The 16,074-nt window shown below is 47.2% G+C and overlaps 1 protein-coding gene across 1 annotated transcript in view; it reads right to left on the bottom strand.

Moving 5' to 3' along the window:
- magixa (MAGI family member, X-linked a) overlaps positions 1-16,074 on the bottom strand; it is a gene marked incomplete at its 5' end in the record, with an annotated part of 33,439 nt that overhangs the window by 12,641 nt on the left and 4,724 nt on the right. The window contains 9 exons of the mRNA XM_080534131.1: positions 5,448-5,903; positions 6,752-6,815; positions 7,138-7,675; positions 8,393-9,041; positions 10,699-10,866; positions 11,775-11,845; positions 12,425-12,611; positions 13,217-13,390; positions 15,504-15,623. Of these exons, the coding sequence (XP_080390257.1) occupies positions 5,448-5,903; positions 6,752-6,815; positions 7,138-7,675; positions 8,393-9,041; positions 10,699-10,866; positions 11,775-11,845; positions 12,425-12,611; positions 13,217-13,390; positions 15,504-15,623 (2,427 nt within the window). The remainder of the gene's footprint in view (positions 1-5,447; positions 5,904-6,751; positions 6,816-7,137; positions 7,676-8,392; positions 9,042-10,698; positions 10,867-11,774; positions 11,846-12,424; positions 12,612-13,216; positions 13,391-15,503; positions 15,624-16,074) is intronic.

Here is a 16,074-nt window from a genome sequence, read left to right as displayed (position 1 = left end):
ACACACACACAGCACAGGGGCTCTACGGCCCAGAGAGACTCACAGGGGTCAGCGGGTCGATGTTTGTTCCTCAACAGCTCTGAGTAGACACGTCACACTGACTTCCCCCGCTGAATAACACAGTGACCAGCATCAACAAGAGAACACAGTAAACGGTCCATTATGTCATATTCAAGCTTTCTAAATCAAATCAAATCAAAGTTTCTTTGTCACGTGCATCGCATACACACACCATTTACATCGTGAAATGCTTTGGGATCCTTGTCAACAATACTATATACTTTCTTCTTTTTTTTCAAGTGATAATAGATATAATCTTCCTATTGTTGTAATGACTATGTTTAATCTAGTTAAATGAGATCCCTTGAAAGAAATATTTCATTTACGAACGCTGTTTTGGTCTGGAAAAAGAGCTTTCTAAAATGGAGTGTCCTACTCGACACTCGGTTCCCATACAAATGTTGTTACTGCCAGGGATGCCTCTTCCAATCGTACGCGCATGCATAAACACAACAGCTAATGTCCGACACTGCAAGTCCATTTCGGGTGTATATGTGACAGCAGCTGGTGAAACCGGGAACAAGTCGGCAGACGATTTAATGTTTTCAAACTTTTATTCAGAAAAATGTGAATACATTTCAGCGTTGTTGAAAATCAATGACACACTAGCTAGTCAACTAACACAGCTTGTTTTCTGAGCCTGCTAACAATGTTAAGTAGTGTTATAGTTAACTAGTTAGCAGTGGGGATTACTCCAATGCATTGCAATGTTGTGGCTTGATTAGCAAGTGTGTCATTGATTTTCAACAACGTTGACATTCATTTACATTTTTCAGAATAACATTTTGATTGGTTGGCGACTTGTTCCCGGTTACACTATACTAGCTGCTGTCACACATTATCATGAGGGAGGATGTTGTTGTGTGGAACGTCCAACTGATTTCGATGCGGGGGCCAGAGATGACAGAGCTCCAACAGTCTTACTCTCTCTCCTCATTTAGCAGACAGAATCAAGAATGTAGGTGTGGGGGAACCATCTCTACTGAGGACAAGCAGCCGCTGCTCATTGTAATGGATTGGAATAAAGAACACCTGTGTTTGATATGTCTTTGATATGGCCCTTCCTCATTCCATTCAAGTTTCAAGTTTCAAGTTTCATTGTTACGTCACATTACACAAGTGTAAGAGAGTAATGTTCTTCTTAGGCTTCGGTTCCTGACATTACAGAACAAGACAATAAGGCAATAGGCATAATTCAAGTGATGAAAAAAGTGTTCTTTGATTCATTACAATGTGCCTGGCTACTCTACCTCCATTTCTACCTCCACCAGCCTCCCCTGGAATCCCTCTCATGAAGTTCAAAGCCATACAGTAGTAGTTCAGTATCCTCCCGCATCATCACACAACAACAGTATGACAGTCTAAAAGACAAACTTGGTGTCCAAATATGACTATCAATATTATCCTGATGGCTTGGACAACTATACACTCGTAGGAAAAAGTGACAAACAATGTGGTCTGTTCAGCTTTTCTTCCTGTAGCAGATCCCTTTTTGGTTTTGGGAAGCACAGTTCGTTTTTTCTAAGAGAGTAGAATCAATGTTTCATCATTTCCCACTGAGCTGTCCGACATAATCAAAATGGAAACTGACGTTAATTGCTGGTACAAGAACCGTACTGGCGGGCCAACAGAGGTCCCATGGTAGAGATTAGTGAAGCTCACACACGCGCACGCACGCAGGAACGCAGGCACGCAGGCACGCAGGCACAAACACACACGCACACACTCACACACACGGCCGTCCACTGTCACTACGCATTACTTATTGATGTCCTTTTCCACTGCTGCAGCAGCAGCTGATAGACAGAACACACAGGCCTCGCCTCTCAGCATACAGCCGCTACCACCCAGCTGTCTGTCAGCGACGCACTCCAAATCAAATGAGATTAAATGGATATGAGCCAATGTGATGTTAATGTCGGCGCTGTGGTGATGTAATGGCAACCTGTCCACCCTCATATAAACATGTCCACCAATATAGACAGTAAATACATAGCATAGCATATCTCAATTACGCTCCTGGCTACTCCAGGATAGGGGTAGTGGTTGTAACAAACAGTCGTTTTGAAGAGAGCTTAATGTTTTGAAGTTCCACTCTCTGTCAATGAATGACAATGAAGGGGCTCCCACTGATACTATCCACCCACCTTTCAGCCCCTGAGGTGTAAATGTAACACTGTTGATAATGTATACACACACACACACATACACACACACACACGTAGGCAGGCAGGCATGCACGAATGCGCACACACACACACACATACACACACACTGACACACAAACATTGTCAACAGTCTTCCATTAACATTCACATACACGTCTATTCCTTGAGGGGGAATTATCAAACAGTCAAACCTGGCTCCTCTATGGCCGTAACTTCATCAGATACTTACAAGAGTGTTAAATAACTGTCATTTCCAAACATGCATTACATTTTCCATAGAAATAGTCAGTTATTTCACGCAGGCACACACACACACACACACACACACACACACACACACACACACACACACACACACACACACACAGAGAGAGACACACACACAGGGGTGTGTGTCTCTCTCTTAACATGCTCCCCCTCCCAGGGAAGAATTAGGGCATTCATTACAGCTGATGACTGTAGGAGATGTGCAAATATTTCAGGCATTTCTGTCCCAGGTTAGAGAGAGCCAGGAGCCATTCAGCAGGATAATTAGAAGGATGGATTCAAAAGGAATATAATATCACTGAAACTACCCCCCCCCCCTTCCCCTCCCCTGCCCTGAGCTCTCAGCCCTCAGCCTACAAACACACACACACGTCACACACACACACACACACACACACACACACACACACACACACACCCCACAAACTATTCACAATACACTCTCACGTACCCAGTAAGACGCACTTGAAAAAAAACACATGAAAAAAAAAAAAAACACAAAGGACATCACAAGGAAGAAATGTAAAATAGTTACGTTTGGAGTCCTTCACTGTTTTCAACGCAGACTGCAGTCGCTCCAACATTTTTCCTGGGTTATTGTATGAGACACAAATCCAAATCCCAACACAACCTTAATCTGTGATCTACTTACAGCAAATTAAAGTCGCAGGAAAAAAAAACAACCTTCTAACTGAAAACAAATCTCTCTCCCTCTCTATCTCAATTTCTCTCTCTCTCTCTCTCTCTCTCTCTCTCTCTCTCTCTCTCTCTCTCTCTCTCTCTCTCTCTCTCTCTCTCCCTCTATTTAAGCGAGAGGCCAGTGCTACCTCTGGAATTGGGTAACTGCAACTGAGTATCAGAGAGGGGGTGAGAGGGTGATACCGACTGAGGCAGAGGGGAGGGGGGGGGGCAAGGGGGGGGAGCAAGATAGAAAGGGGCGGGAGAGGGAGACCACGAGAGTGCAGAGGGAGAAGGAAAGATAGAGTGACAGAAAAGGCAGAAGGGGGCCATAAGGGAGTGTATGTGTGTGTGTGTGTGTGTGTGTGTGTGTGTGTGTGTGTGTGTGTGTGTGTGTGTGTGTTTGTGTGTGTGAGAGAGCGAAAGAGAGAGAGAGATGAAACAAGAGTTTCGGAGAGCAAGAGAGAGAGAAAAAAATGTATCAGAGAGAGGGAGAAAGACAGAGAGAAAAAAAGAGTTTCAGAGAGAGAGAGAGAGAGAGAGAGCTGATAGTGGTGGGCGGGGACAGATATGGAGGCAACTCAGGAGAGACTGGAGGAGAACACCAGAGCAGAACACCATGACGTACAAACCATGAAACACAACATCCCCATTCATTTCAACTGACTGCTTTTCGACACACACGCACACACACACACACACACACACACACACACACACACACACACACACACACACACACATTTTGTGGGAAAAAACGCATAACGTGTGCAGGGCGTGAACTTAAGTCGACTTAAATATAGACCCCCCTGTCACTGGCATCATCCACCATATAAAACACAGATGCTTAAATCATCCAAGCATGAGTTCGCATGGAGTGACACACGGATAGACAAAAGCCTCACGGGCAGCAGTGTGACATCTCTTGGGGGTTTGACGCTGCAAAGGGAACGTCCTGTGTCTGTGTCTATGTGTCACATGCTGTTTCTGTGTCTGCCCGCAGATGGAACCAACATCCCTTCAACAGCAGATGTACAGAGATGTGGTGCCATACTCCCACATGTGAAGAACACATGTGTTCACATACTGCACATGTATGAACTGTTCATGACAGTTCTAGCAGACACACTGGGTTGTCGTCCCAGTGTGAAGAAACGAACACATGCTGTATTCCCATAACGGGTCATATAACACGCTAACACGCTCATTTAACGTGCTAACACGCTCATTTAGCACGTTAACACGTTAATACAGCAGGCTAACACATTGATAAGAGAGGAGAGGGGGGATGAGAGCGTGAATGCTCCGGCTGAGAGGGAAGGTGGGAAGGTGCTTATAGCTACCTGAGGTAACGCTTGGGCTTTAGTTCAACAGGGCTAACACAGTCGTGTGGCACACAGGAGACACGTTCGCTAGCTGTCGTTCTGGTGAGATCTACCGAACTGTTACATGACAGGTGCGACTGAATGGTGAAACACAAGTGATAAAGGCAGGCAGCCTTCCAAGCAGGGGGGAAAACATCATTTCCTGGGTAGAATGTGGTAGAACACTAAACAGGGTTCAATCGTGTGCAGAACTGTGATAATGTGTGTGTGCGTCTGAGTGACTGTTTCTCAACGGGGGCGGTACGGCCCCCCAGGGGGCGCGCTGAGACGTGTACAGCCGGGAGGATGTGAGGATGAGGAGGAGGTAGATCTGTCACAGGGGGGCTTCTCCCAAAACGTCAAAGCAAGAGTTACTGTGAATGTGAAATTTCACATTGTATCCTGATGTGAATCGAAAAACTGTGCTGTGGTTTCTCTCCGTATTTCGAAACGTGTTCTTTTCTCTGATTCTTTTCCTAACTCGTAGCGTGTGATCACCTTAGATTCACCATACAACAGAAACATGTGAGAAACATGATGTCAACGATGTTGTAATGCCAAACATGATGTCCTTTGAACACAATGTAGCTTTCACTGTTACATTGTACAGAGGAGAAGAGGTGATTGTGTAACTCTAGGCTACGATTTAGGAGCCAATACTGTGAATAACACGACTAGTAATACCGTCACAACCTTTGGCATTAACGTTAAATAAATTCTATGACAAAAAAACAACACATTGATAACTCTTATTGATAATTATAAGGCGTTACCAACACATTCAACCATAGTTTCAAAACAGTGTTTGTATGATATTTATGTACATATCCAATATCATGATTGTGCTTCTATGAAACCTGCATTAAACCAAACCAGGAAGTGAACAATGTGACAAACCAGTAAGACTCACCACTATTGGCCACATCCTGAGAGGCAATGACGAATCCAAAGCCCTCCCCAGGCCGTCTCCTCAGCTCCACCTCCAGGGCCTTGTTGGGGGCCAGGGGGGCTCCTCTCCCGTCCACCTGGCCCTTCGCTACAGCTCCCAGGGCGGATCCAGAGACCCGGGGTAGGGGGGGGCCTCCTGCGCTCTCCAGGAGGAGAGCCCCTGCCCAGTCCCTGGGCTCCAAGGTCAGGGTCACGGGCACCGAGTCCAGGAAGCTGGTGCTCTGGACCAGGGAAGGGAGGTGGTCAGGCCCAGAGGGGGAGGTGGGGGTGAGGGTGAGGGTGAGGCCACTCTGGGTGGGCACCAAGGCATCTGAGGTGGAGGAAGAAGGCATGTCGGAGGTGAGGCCGTGGGCAGGGGGGCCGAGGGGGGAGGGGAGGGTCTTGTAGAAGTTAGGGGACACGGGAGAGCAGAGGGACCCTGTGAAGAGAAAGAGAGGATGGTGATGATTCAGCTCTCTCAACAGTATTATATGACGGCAGCTGGTGAAAGCGGGAACAAGTCGGCAACCAATGCAAATGTACAGACTTTTATTCTGGAAAATGTTTCAACATTGTTGAAAATCAATGCCACACTCGCTAGTCGAGCCAAAATATTGCAATGCAATGGATTTGGTGAGTAATCCCCACTACTACCTAGTTAACTATAACAATACTTTACATTGTTATCAGGATCACAAAACAAGTTGTTTTAGTAAACTAGCTATTTGTGTGCTACTGTGTGATTTATTTTCAAGAACATTTGACATTTATGAAACATTTTCAGAATAAAAGTCTGAACATTTGGTCGGTTGCCGACTTGTTCCCCCTTTCACCAGCTGCCGTCACATTATACTGTAACAGACACTGTTGTTGTTTTTTGTGTTGTTTTCCTGCCCTCATTCATTTGCGACGTACATGAAAGAGTCTCTGTGGTTGATTTGTCTTGAAGGGAATGGGAGCATAATGTTAGAAGAAAAGACAAAGGAAAAAACCCCAAATGAATAAATAACAAAAGAGAGCCATCCAGCTCATCTGCCCCCCACCTCCCCATCCCCATCAGACAGCAATGAATGAAACAAACACACAGATACCAGAAGTCTGAAGTGAAACCACTACTGTGTCTAGCTCAGATTGAGGTGTAGCTTGGTTTCTGCCACTATGGAAGGTCGGTCCCTAGACTTCAATAAGCACTTGTCAGTTACACTCATACTCCTACAGGGGATGAGGACTTTGACGTGGCAGTGACAGGTTTAGCGTTAGGGTTAATACGGTATGTGGTGTACTTACCGCCTCTGTAAATCAGCAAAACTACCTCTCCCTGTTTGGTATGTTCCTGGAGAACTCTCTGCACCTTCCGAGCACAGGTTCAAAGTTAGACATGTTACATTCACATTCACATTTTTGGCACTTAGCAGACGCCTTTATCCAAAGCGACTTGCAACAAATACATTTGTCTAAGTAAGTGAAGTCATCTAACCATCAGTCATCGCAATAAAAAGTTATCTATGCTCGGGCCAGAGTCCATTGGCAGTCATACTAGAAGAAGGAAGAATTATTTACAGTAGAGAACCTGAAACGTCTTCATACACAGTCATACACATCGTATGACACAATAATAAACAGCACATTGTTATCCAACATAGCAAATAGGCTCGTTATCCACCCCAGCCTACCTGTGCAAAGCTGAGACTCTGCACGTCTGCCCCATTGATCTTCACGATAGCGTCCCCTGGCTGCAGGGAGGGGCACTGCCTCCTGTCCCACACCCTCTTCACCAGGGCCAGTTGCCCCCCCTTTCCCCCCGCTGTCACACTGAAGCCCATGCCCCCTCCCTCTGTCCTCCCCAGAGCCACCGGGATCAGCTCCCCGGACCCTCCGGCACCCCCACCTCCGCTACCAGGGGAGGGCTCGCTACTGCCGGGGCTGCTGCGAGGGTGGTTGTTGGCGGGGCAGCCGGTGAAGCCACAGGGGGGCACCTCAGAGGGTGGCGTGACCAGCAGGGAGGTCTGGGGCACGGCGGGCCGCTGGAAGGGCACCCCCGGGGGTAAGGTGGCGGCGGCGGCGGCGGCGCCCACCTCAGGCTGGGGGAGGGAGAGCTTGGTGATGGGCAGGGTCATGGTGGACAGGTCGCTCTCCGAGGACTTGGAGCTCTGGTGCATCAGAGAGGTGCTGGGGAGGGAGTTGCTGTTGTAGCTTCGGATCAGCGCTGATCTAAGAGGAAGAGGGGGATGAAGAAGAAGAAGAAGAAAAAGTTCAGGAATGCCTTTTACTGGTAGTCAGTTTTTATACAAATTGTAAGTTCAGTTGCTTGTTCAAGTTTTGGATAATTTTTCCATGATTACGTTGGAAGAAGAAGAAGAAAGAGAAGAAGAAGAAGAAGAAGGAGGAGGAGAAGAAGAAGAAATAGAAGAAGAAGAAGAAGAAGAAGAAGAAGAAGAAAGGGGCAACATCTTGTATCCGTGTCACATTAAACGCATCAAATACAAGACCTAAGATTCATCCCTTCATTTATTCCGTAAGAGCTAGCGCATCAATCATTCACGGCTCCCAGTACGACTACTGCTACAGTAGCTCTGTGTGTACAGCAGCTCTCTACAGGAATCCTCCCTCCAAGGACCTCATTAGTGTTGTTGGAGATCAGTCGATCTGGTGTGTGTGTGGGGGGGGGGTTCCCCATCACAGCTCCAAGTTCATCCTAAGTCCATCAGTGACAATGGCCTTACACGATACAAAGCTTGCAAAAAAAAATAAAAAATCCCATCCATAGGTAGTTCATTTTATGGATTCAATGTTTGGCACACCACCACCACCCCACCCATCAGTTTGAGCTCTATAAAGCTATCCATCTATAAATCTATCGGTCTGAGCTCTATTAAAACAACACTGTTGGCCGGGGCGGGGAGCCGTACGGCGGTTGAGTGTCCGTACCTTTGGGTCCGGCCTCCCGAGGCTCCGTCCGAGTCACTCTGGCTCGCCGAGGCGCGTCGTTCCGGCGGCGGCGGAGGAGGGATGCCTCTGCTGTGGGAGGAGGAGGTGGGGAGGCAGGCCTGGCCGCCGGAGGAGGAGGAGGGGGGGGGCGGCCCAGGGATCCCGTTGGAGAGGGGGTAGGAGGGCGGCGTCCCGAGCTCAACGGCCGCGTTCCCGTTAGCGTCCAGCCCCGCGACGCCGCCACCACCACCGCCGGGACCGCCCTGCCCTCTGAGATAGTTTCCGTTGTGGTGGTGGTGGTGGTGGGACAGGGTCCGGTTGAGGTTGGCCAGCCCCGGGGGGTGGTGGTGATGGTGAGGCTGGGCGGCGGGGTCACTGGAGGGGGGGGCCTGAGGCTGGGCAGCACTGGTGGAGGTGGTGGTGGTGGAGGAGGAGGAGTTGGGGGTGGAGGCGGAGGAGGGTTCCGGCGGGGCGGAGGCCTCCGGAGGGGCCTGTTTGGGGCAGCCGTCGGGGTTGTAGAGCATGGGGTAGCCCCTCCGCAGCACCACATCCACGCTGTGGCCCATGGGGACCGACTTGAGCATCTCCACCACCTCCTTGTGAGACAGGCCCAGGACGCACGAGTCGTTGATGAAGACCAGGATGTCGGCTGAGAAGGAGGGAGGAGGAGAGGAGAGAGAGAGAGAGAGAGAGGAGAGAGTGTCAGGGGATGTACTGTATATGGATTATATACTGTAGCTATGAATAGGCATTCAACAAGCCTTCATATACAGTACCTGTCGGGTTCGACGATATACAGACGATATACAGTGTGTGTGTGTGTGTGTGTGTGTGTGTGTGTGTGCTCGAGCATGCCCGCATGCCTGAGTACTTGCTTGCCTACGTGCGAGTGTGCATGCGTAGTTATGCCTGCGTAGGTGTGTGTGTGTGTGTGTGAGTGTGCGCGTGCATTCTTGTCTCTAGCCACACCATGTGAGTGGGCCCGAGTGTGTGTCAGTGATAGTGGGATTAAAGTCTACTGGGCCAGCAGGATTAAGAGTAGATCATGAGATTCTGTCCATGACAAAACATCACGTTAACACACCGCTCTAATCCAGCCAACAGAGAGAGAGAGAGAGAGAGAGAGAGAGAGAGAGAGAGAGAGAGAGAGGGATGAAAGGAAAGAGACAGCGAAAAAAGCATTAAAAAATGAGAGAAAGCGAGAAAGAGAGAGAGAGAGACATAGCAGAGAAAGGATAGAGAGAGGGAGCGGAACAGAGAAATGAAAGGGTAGAAATAGAGAGGGAGAGAACCAATACGAGGAGAGATAAGAGGATAGGGCCGAGGGAATGAAAACAGAAGTAATCTACTATGTTGAATTTCATCGTTTCATCTTTTTTTTTATCCTGCCTTGACTCTGCATGCTCTGTTTCAGTGTGACCTCACTGTCCCCTGTTACATGACAGTAGGAAGAACCAAGTCATTAACCACAGACGGTCACGTCCACACAGAGAGCCTACACACAGTGGCTATCACTATCAGGGGAGGCTGACAGAGGTAGAAATCGTAGGACGGACTCATTGTAATGCATGGAATGCAGTAATTGCGTTGTGTTGAGTATACCTGTATTGAGTGTGGCTGTACTAGCTATACCTGTGTTGAGTATAACTGTGTTAGCTGTGTTGAGTAGACTGTTACCTGTGTTGAGTAGAATGTTACCTGTGTTGAGTGTTACCTGTGTTGAGTGTCACCTGTGTTGGGTGTCACCTGTGTTGAGTGTTACCTGTGTTGAGTGTCACCTGTGTTGAGTGTTACCTGTGTTGAGTGTCACCTGTGTTGGGTGTCACCTGTGTTGAGTGTCACCTGTGTTGAGTGTCACCTGTGTTGAGTGTCACGCGTTTTGAGTGTCACCTGAGTTGAGTGTCACCCGTGTTGAGTGTCACCTGTGTTGAGTGTCACCCGTGTTGAGTGTCACCAGTGTTGAGTGTCACCTGTGTTGAGTGTTACCTGTGTTGAGTGTCACCTGTGTTGAGTGTCACGCGTTTTGAGTGTCACCAGTGTTGAGTGTCACCCGTGTTGAGTGTCACCTGTGTTGAGTGTCACCTGTGTTGAGTGTCACCCGTGTTGAGTGTCACCTGTGTTGAGTGTCACGCGTTTTGAGTGTCACCTGTGTTGAGTGTCACCTGTGTTGAGTGTCACCTGTGTTGAGTGTCACCTGTGTTGAGTGTCACCTGTGTTGAGTGTCACCCGTGTTGAGTGTCACCTGTGTTGAGTGTCACCCGAGTTGAGTGTCACCCGTGTTGAGTGTCACCTGTGTTGAGTGTTACCTGTGTTGAGTGCAGGAGGTCCCCCTGGCGTGACGCTGTACACCTGCAGGAACTCCCTGGGTCTGCTGCCTCCCACGATGTTGAAGCCGAACCCCCGCGGCCCTTTGGACAGATGTGTGTGGATGGAATAGCCCTTCAGCTCAGCAGGCTGGTCCGTGAACGCAGGCACTGAGAGGGACACACCCAACACACAAAAAGGTGTTCTACTTAGCTTTCATTCCCTCCCATCACTCACCTTACACTACTTCATACGGCACAAAAATATCATTTTCTTATAAAATCCTAATCCTAATAAACCTGCCTTCCTCTCTCAAAGCCTGGAGATAGAACAGGCTCAGTTCACTTGAATTCACATGAAAAATAGAGGATGAAGGAGAAAGATGAAGGGGACACACATCTGTGTCGATGTGAACTCTGGTTTTCACAGATGGTGCTACAGCGCCCTCTGCTGTGCAGGAATGTCTATTACTGCAACTGTTCTCTTGTGTCATTAAATGTCTCTCGGTAATTATGTAGTCCTGTAGTTTGGACATCCCATTTCTACATTTCTACATGGCAACAGCATGTTTGACACATTAGTCCTCTCCATGTAAAATGTTTCTGTGGAACAACGATTCATGTCATCTCCCTCACCCGCCTCCCTCTCCCTAATATGTCACACTAGCAGAAATATGCTAATATGGCCTTATTTCAAATGACAGTTAAATGCTGCTACACTGCTAGATAACACTTGGCACCACATGAAAGGAAAAAAGTAGGCTGAGAGAGAGAGAGTGTAGAACATAGGAGGGAGGGAGGGAGGGAAGGAGGGATAGAGCGAGAGAGAGAGAGAGAGAGAGAGAGAGAGAGAGAGAGAGAGAGAGAGAGAGAGAGAGAGAGAGAGAGAGAGAGAGACACACACAGACAGAGAGAGATGAGGGAGGAGGTGAAGTTTTTTTTCTTCAATAATCTTATGAGATAAGAAACTGAAGAGGGAGAGCCGATAAGGGAAATTGGAAAGATAGACAGAACGTGTGAAGGAAAGGGAGAGCCATGTAGGGTACAGCGCTGGACACACTGGCCTGGTTCACACTCACACTCTGTCTTGCTGAGAACTTCTTTGCTCTGAGCTCGGGGGTCCAACCAGCTGGTGGTCTTTGAGTTATGACTGAGGGCATGAAGAGACTCAGTCATTACCATCATCATCATCATCCTCATCATCATCCTCATCCTCATCCTCCTCATCCTCATCATCCTCATCCTCATCCTCATCATCCTCATAATCCTCATCCTCATCATCATCATCCTCATCCTCATCATCATCATCATTATCCTCTTAGAAGACATAACTCCTTAGAAGACATAAATCCTTAGAAGACATAAATCAAGGACCCCAATTGAAATAAGCCAGTGGCTTTCTTGGGTTTTTATCCTGTTAGTTGACCTTGTATGTAATATGTACTTTCATGTACCTACTTCTGCAAATCTTCTAATAAAGTTTTCAATCAATCAATCAAAACTCAATGTAGTAAAGCTCTTGTACAATATGATCGCAACAGTACTAAAACATAACTCTATTGTAAGGTAGTAATACTCAGACAGGATTATGTAGTAATACTCAGACAGGACTTACTCTATGTAGTAATACTCATACAGGACTTACTCTATGTAGTAATACTCAGACAGGACTATGTAGTAATACTCAGACAGGACTTACTCTATGTAGTAATACTCATACAGGACTTACTCTATGTAGTATGGCTCTCCTGATTCGCTGAAGGCCAGCTCCCAGTTCTGGGGCAGCGCCCCCCCTCCTCGTACACTGCCTCCGTTCTCCGCGGCGCTGCCGTCCCTCCCGTCCCGGACGCCCGCCTCCCAGGACTGGCTGAGGGATAAGGCTGTGGGGGGGGCGCTGCCGGCCCCGACCGACCCCGCTGCACACACAACAAGAAACATACACACACACATGCGCGCACACACGCACACACGCATACATACACACAAGCATGAACACATGCGCACACACGCAGACACACACACACACGCACAAACACACACACGCGATGAAGTTCCTAAAAATAGCTCTTTCACTCAGAATGCTGCTTAAATTAAATCCCCAATCAACCACATCCACCCCGTCAACATGGCTTAGAAAGTAAACACCACTTCTAAATCCTGTCTCAGTTGGATGCCTTCCCAGTTCAGCGGCTGGCGCGTGTACATTTGCACTCAGACTTTTTTTTCTCCTTTTCTTTTCTCTGTGCTTTACTGTCTGAGACCATTTGGAAATAGGTCAATGAGATGGAGAGAGAGAGAGAGAGAGAGAGAGAGAGAGAGAGAGAGAGAGAGAGAGAGAGAGAGAGAGAGAGATAAGGTGGAGGGTACATGTGGGAACAGAACTGTCCCATGGCCTTGAGTCGGACCAGACGGGGTCGAACTGTAGCGATTCTCCTCCTTTTGTTTTTTATTGAGATTTGGATGGGTGATGTATATATGCACCTACAATGCGTCGATATCAGTTGATTTCTTTTTTTTTTACCTGACAAACCGGAGTCTTCCTCGCTGTTCTCTCCCTCCTCCACGGCCTTCTCCAGGTTGCTGAGTGACTTGCTGCGCGTCCTGAAGTTCCTCAGCAGGTTACGGTGCTCCTGGTAGGTGATTGGTGGACTCTCGGGGCCGATGTGGACCGGGCGGGGCGTCCCGTAATAGTTTCCTGAGTAGAGGACACAGCAGGAGGAACAGAGCAGTTGGAGGGCTGTTTGGAACCAGAAAGGAGGAACAGAGTGGAAAAAGGAAAGCAAAGGTGTATCTCAGTCGTCTAGAGTGGACTCCTCTCTTTTCCTCTTGTCCTCTCCTTGCCACTGATCTGAGAGACCTTGTCAGGTTTCAGTCAATCCCCCTCGAGGTCCCTCACCCTATGTTGCACCTGTCATGTCTTTTCAGATCAAAGTAGGCGGGAAAAGAAAAGGAAGCCACTTTCACCACTTTTTACATGGAGCTGAAGGTTTGGACATTCATCCTACGGTGGCTGTTTGAAACGGTATAGAAATGTAATTCAAAGCATGCCGTAGGCCACAACAATACAAATGCCTGAGGCCTTAGGTATCAAAAGGTACACTGACTGTGCCTCAGGGCAGGGTGAGAGATTTAAATTTCAAGCACACTCTTGGAGAGAGAACAGAGGACTCTGAGAGAGGAATAAATCCCAACCTAAAAGGACTCTGTTACAAAAACCTGTTCGAAACGTAGGTGCTATTTTCGGCTCATCATCACATTCAGGATATTCACAGCACTTGTCACCATTGTGTTTGAAAGAGGCAGCAGAGAGGAAGAGAGGAGGAGAGGAGGAGAGGGAGAGAGGAAGAGAGCAGGGGTAACAGAAACGGGGATTACTAAGAAAAGCGGCTTTTCTCCTGCGCAGTGATACCATTTTAAATCCATCGTTTTAGCGTTCATGACATCACTGAACTCTGAGAGATCCAATGAGCTCCTCATGTTCTCTCCGAACCGAAACCCAAACATTCTGACCGTGATAGCATCGCCCTACTACATCTCCAACAGCAGTGTCTGCCCTGTACAAATCATTTATAGAGTGTGTTCACATTATTGAATGTGACTGGACTGTGGACCTCCAGAGACCTCCTTAGACAGACATGGAAAGGGTTGGTTACCCTTTACTTTACCCCCAGGCCTTAGGCCGGTACTAACTTAACCGCACTGTACTCGTTAAAAGCATTATTACCTGAGAAGTGCTGTTTCTTTTAGGTTCACTGACTCAAACACGACTATCTGCCGATGAGTACCAGGTAGAGTATGCACTCACTGCAATGTAACTGCAAACTTTGGATAAAAGCGTCATCATATATACTGTATATATATATACAGTATATATATATATATATATATATGTATAGAGGGAGAGAGAGAGAGAGAGAGAGAGAGAGAGAGAGAGTTAGAGAGAGAGAGAGAGAGAGAAGTTAGCAGTGGTGCTGAATTTATTGAGGTAAGTACACGAAAGTATGCCTTGTCACCATGTAGTTTCTTAGGTAAAAACCAGCTGAAAGAGGGATGTAAAACAAAGGGTTACCAGGGCGGTTTAATGTGATAGTCAGGATAAGTCCATTCCATCTGCTGTTCAGATCCAGCTCTCTGCCTAAAATGATTAGCTAAACCTAGCTACGGTATCCCCACGTGCAACATGCAATAAATATGATTCGTTGAACATTTATTCTTTGGACAGCTGTCCGTTTTCTTTTGGGGGGATATTCTAGGGGGATTCAGCATCTTCTGGACAGTAGCTTTGAAGTAATCATGTTGTTTCTTTCATTGTGTTTAAGAGGAGGCTGGTGGAGGCAGAAATTGGAGGACGGATTTCTACCTCCACCAGCCTCCTCTGTAATGTATCTCTGCCATTCACATGGGAGTGAGGGATAATAACCAGATAAAGATACACACCGGATAAAGTGGAATTAGATTAGACATTAGACCACTCAACAACACAATTAGATTATTTGTAAGGTCTGTAAACATCAACAATACTTTAAGGAAAACACAAACATACATACAGCATTTGTTTATCTACTGTAGCGTTCTGATTTCGACTTAAACAATGTTTTTAAAGAAAAACACAATGTTGGATACTTTGTGACACTTGGCTTTTGCTCAGTGGGGTGAAAGAGATAATGTTCCCTTTTATTTTGGACATTTAGACTCCATGGGACTATTTTGCATTCGTTTTTTGAACACCTAAAGACAGTAGTTACGGGTAAACCCGTTCTAATTATTCCCAGTTTGTTGCCGTAGGCGTAGATGCTAGACACACTCACCCTTGAATTTGCCGCTCTCCAGCAGAGCTCCAGACTCCTCCAGGGAGAAGAACTCCTCTATGGAGACAAAGTTGTAGTCCACCCCGGAGATCTCCCCGTCCCGCGGCTGTCTGGTGGTGCCTGCAGGGGGACAGCTTCTGTTTCTAGAACATCCTCAACATCATTCCACAACACAGCACAGAGGACCTGACCACGACCCTGGTAGATACAGTAGGTAGGACACGTTGTCTAAGTGTAGTCTAAATGTAGAAATAAACCCATGGTGGAGCGTTTGAGTGTGCGGTGAGTGTGTTCATTTTACCCACAGGACAGGGGCTACATTATGGACCACACACTAGTCAAGCTGAGGTCAACACAACATAAAGGAATGTGTCAGGTGAGTTTCAACCAGAGCTATACTGTATGTTGCATTATTCAAATCAAATCTAATTGTATTTACGGTATATAGCACATTTTGTGTCCAAATCCAATGCAATGTACTAAAATGAGTTGACTGAATGACTAAACTAGTAATATTGTACACACTGCACTGTTCTAGGTTCAGCACTATGGTTAGGATTGATTTATTTAG

Source organism: Nansenia antarctica (genome assembly GCF_963989245.1).
Source record: "Nansenia antarctica genome assembly, chromosome: 6".
NCBI classification, from domain to species: Eukaryota; Metazoa; Chordata; class Actinopteri; order Argentiniformes; family Microstomatidae; genus Nansenia; species Nansenia antarctica.
Note: the sequence above shows the minus strand (reverse complement) of the source record. Positions and strands in the feature narration are given on the sequence as shown.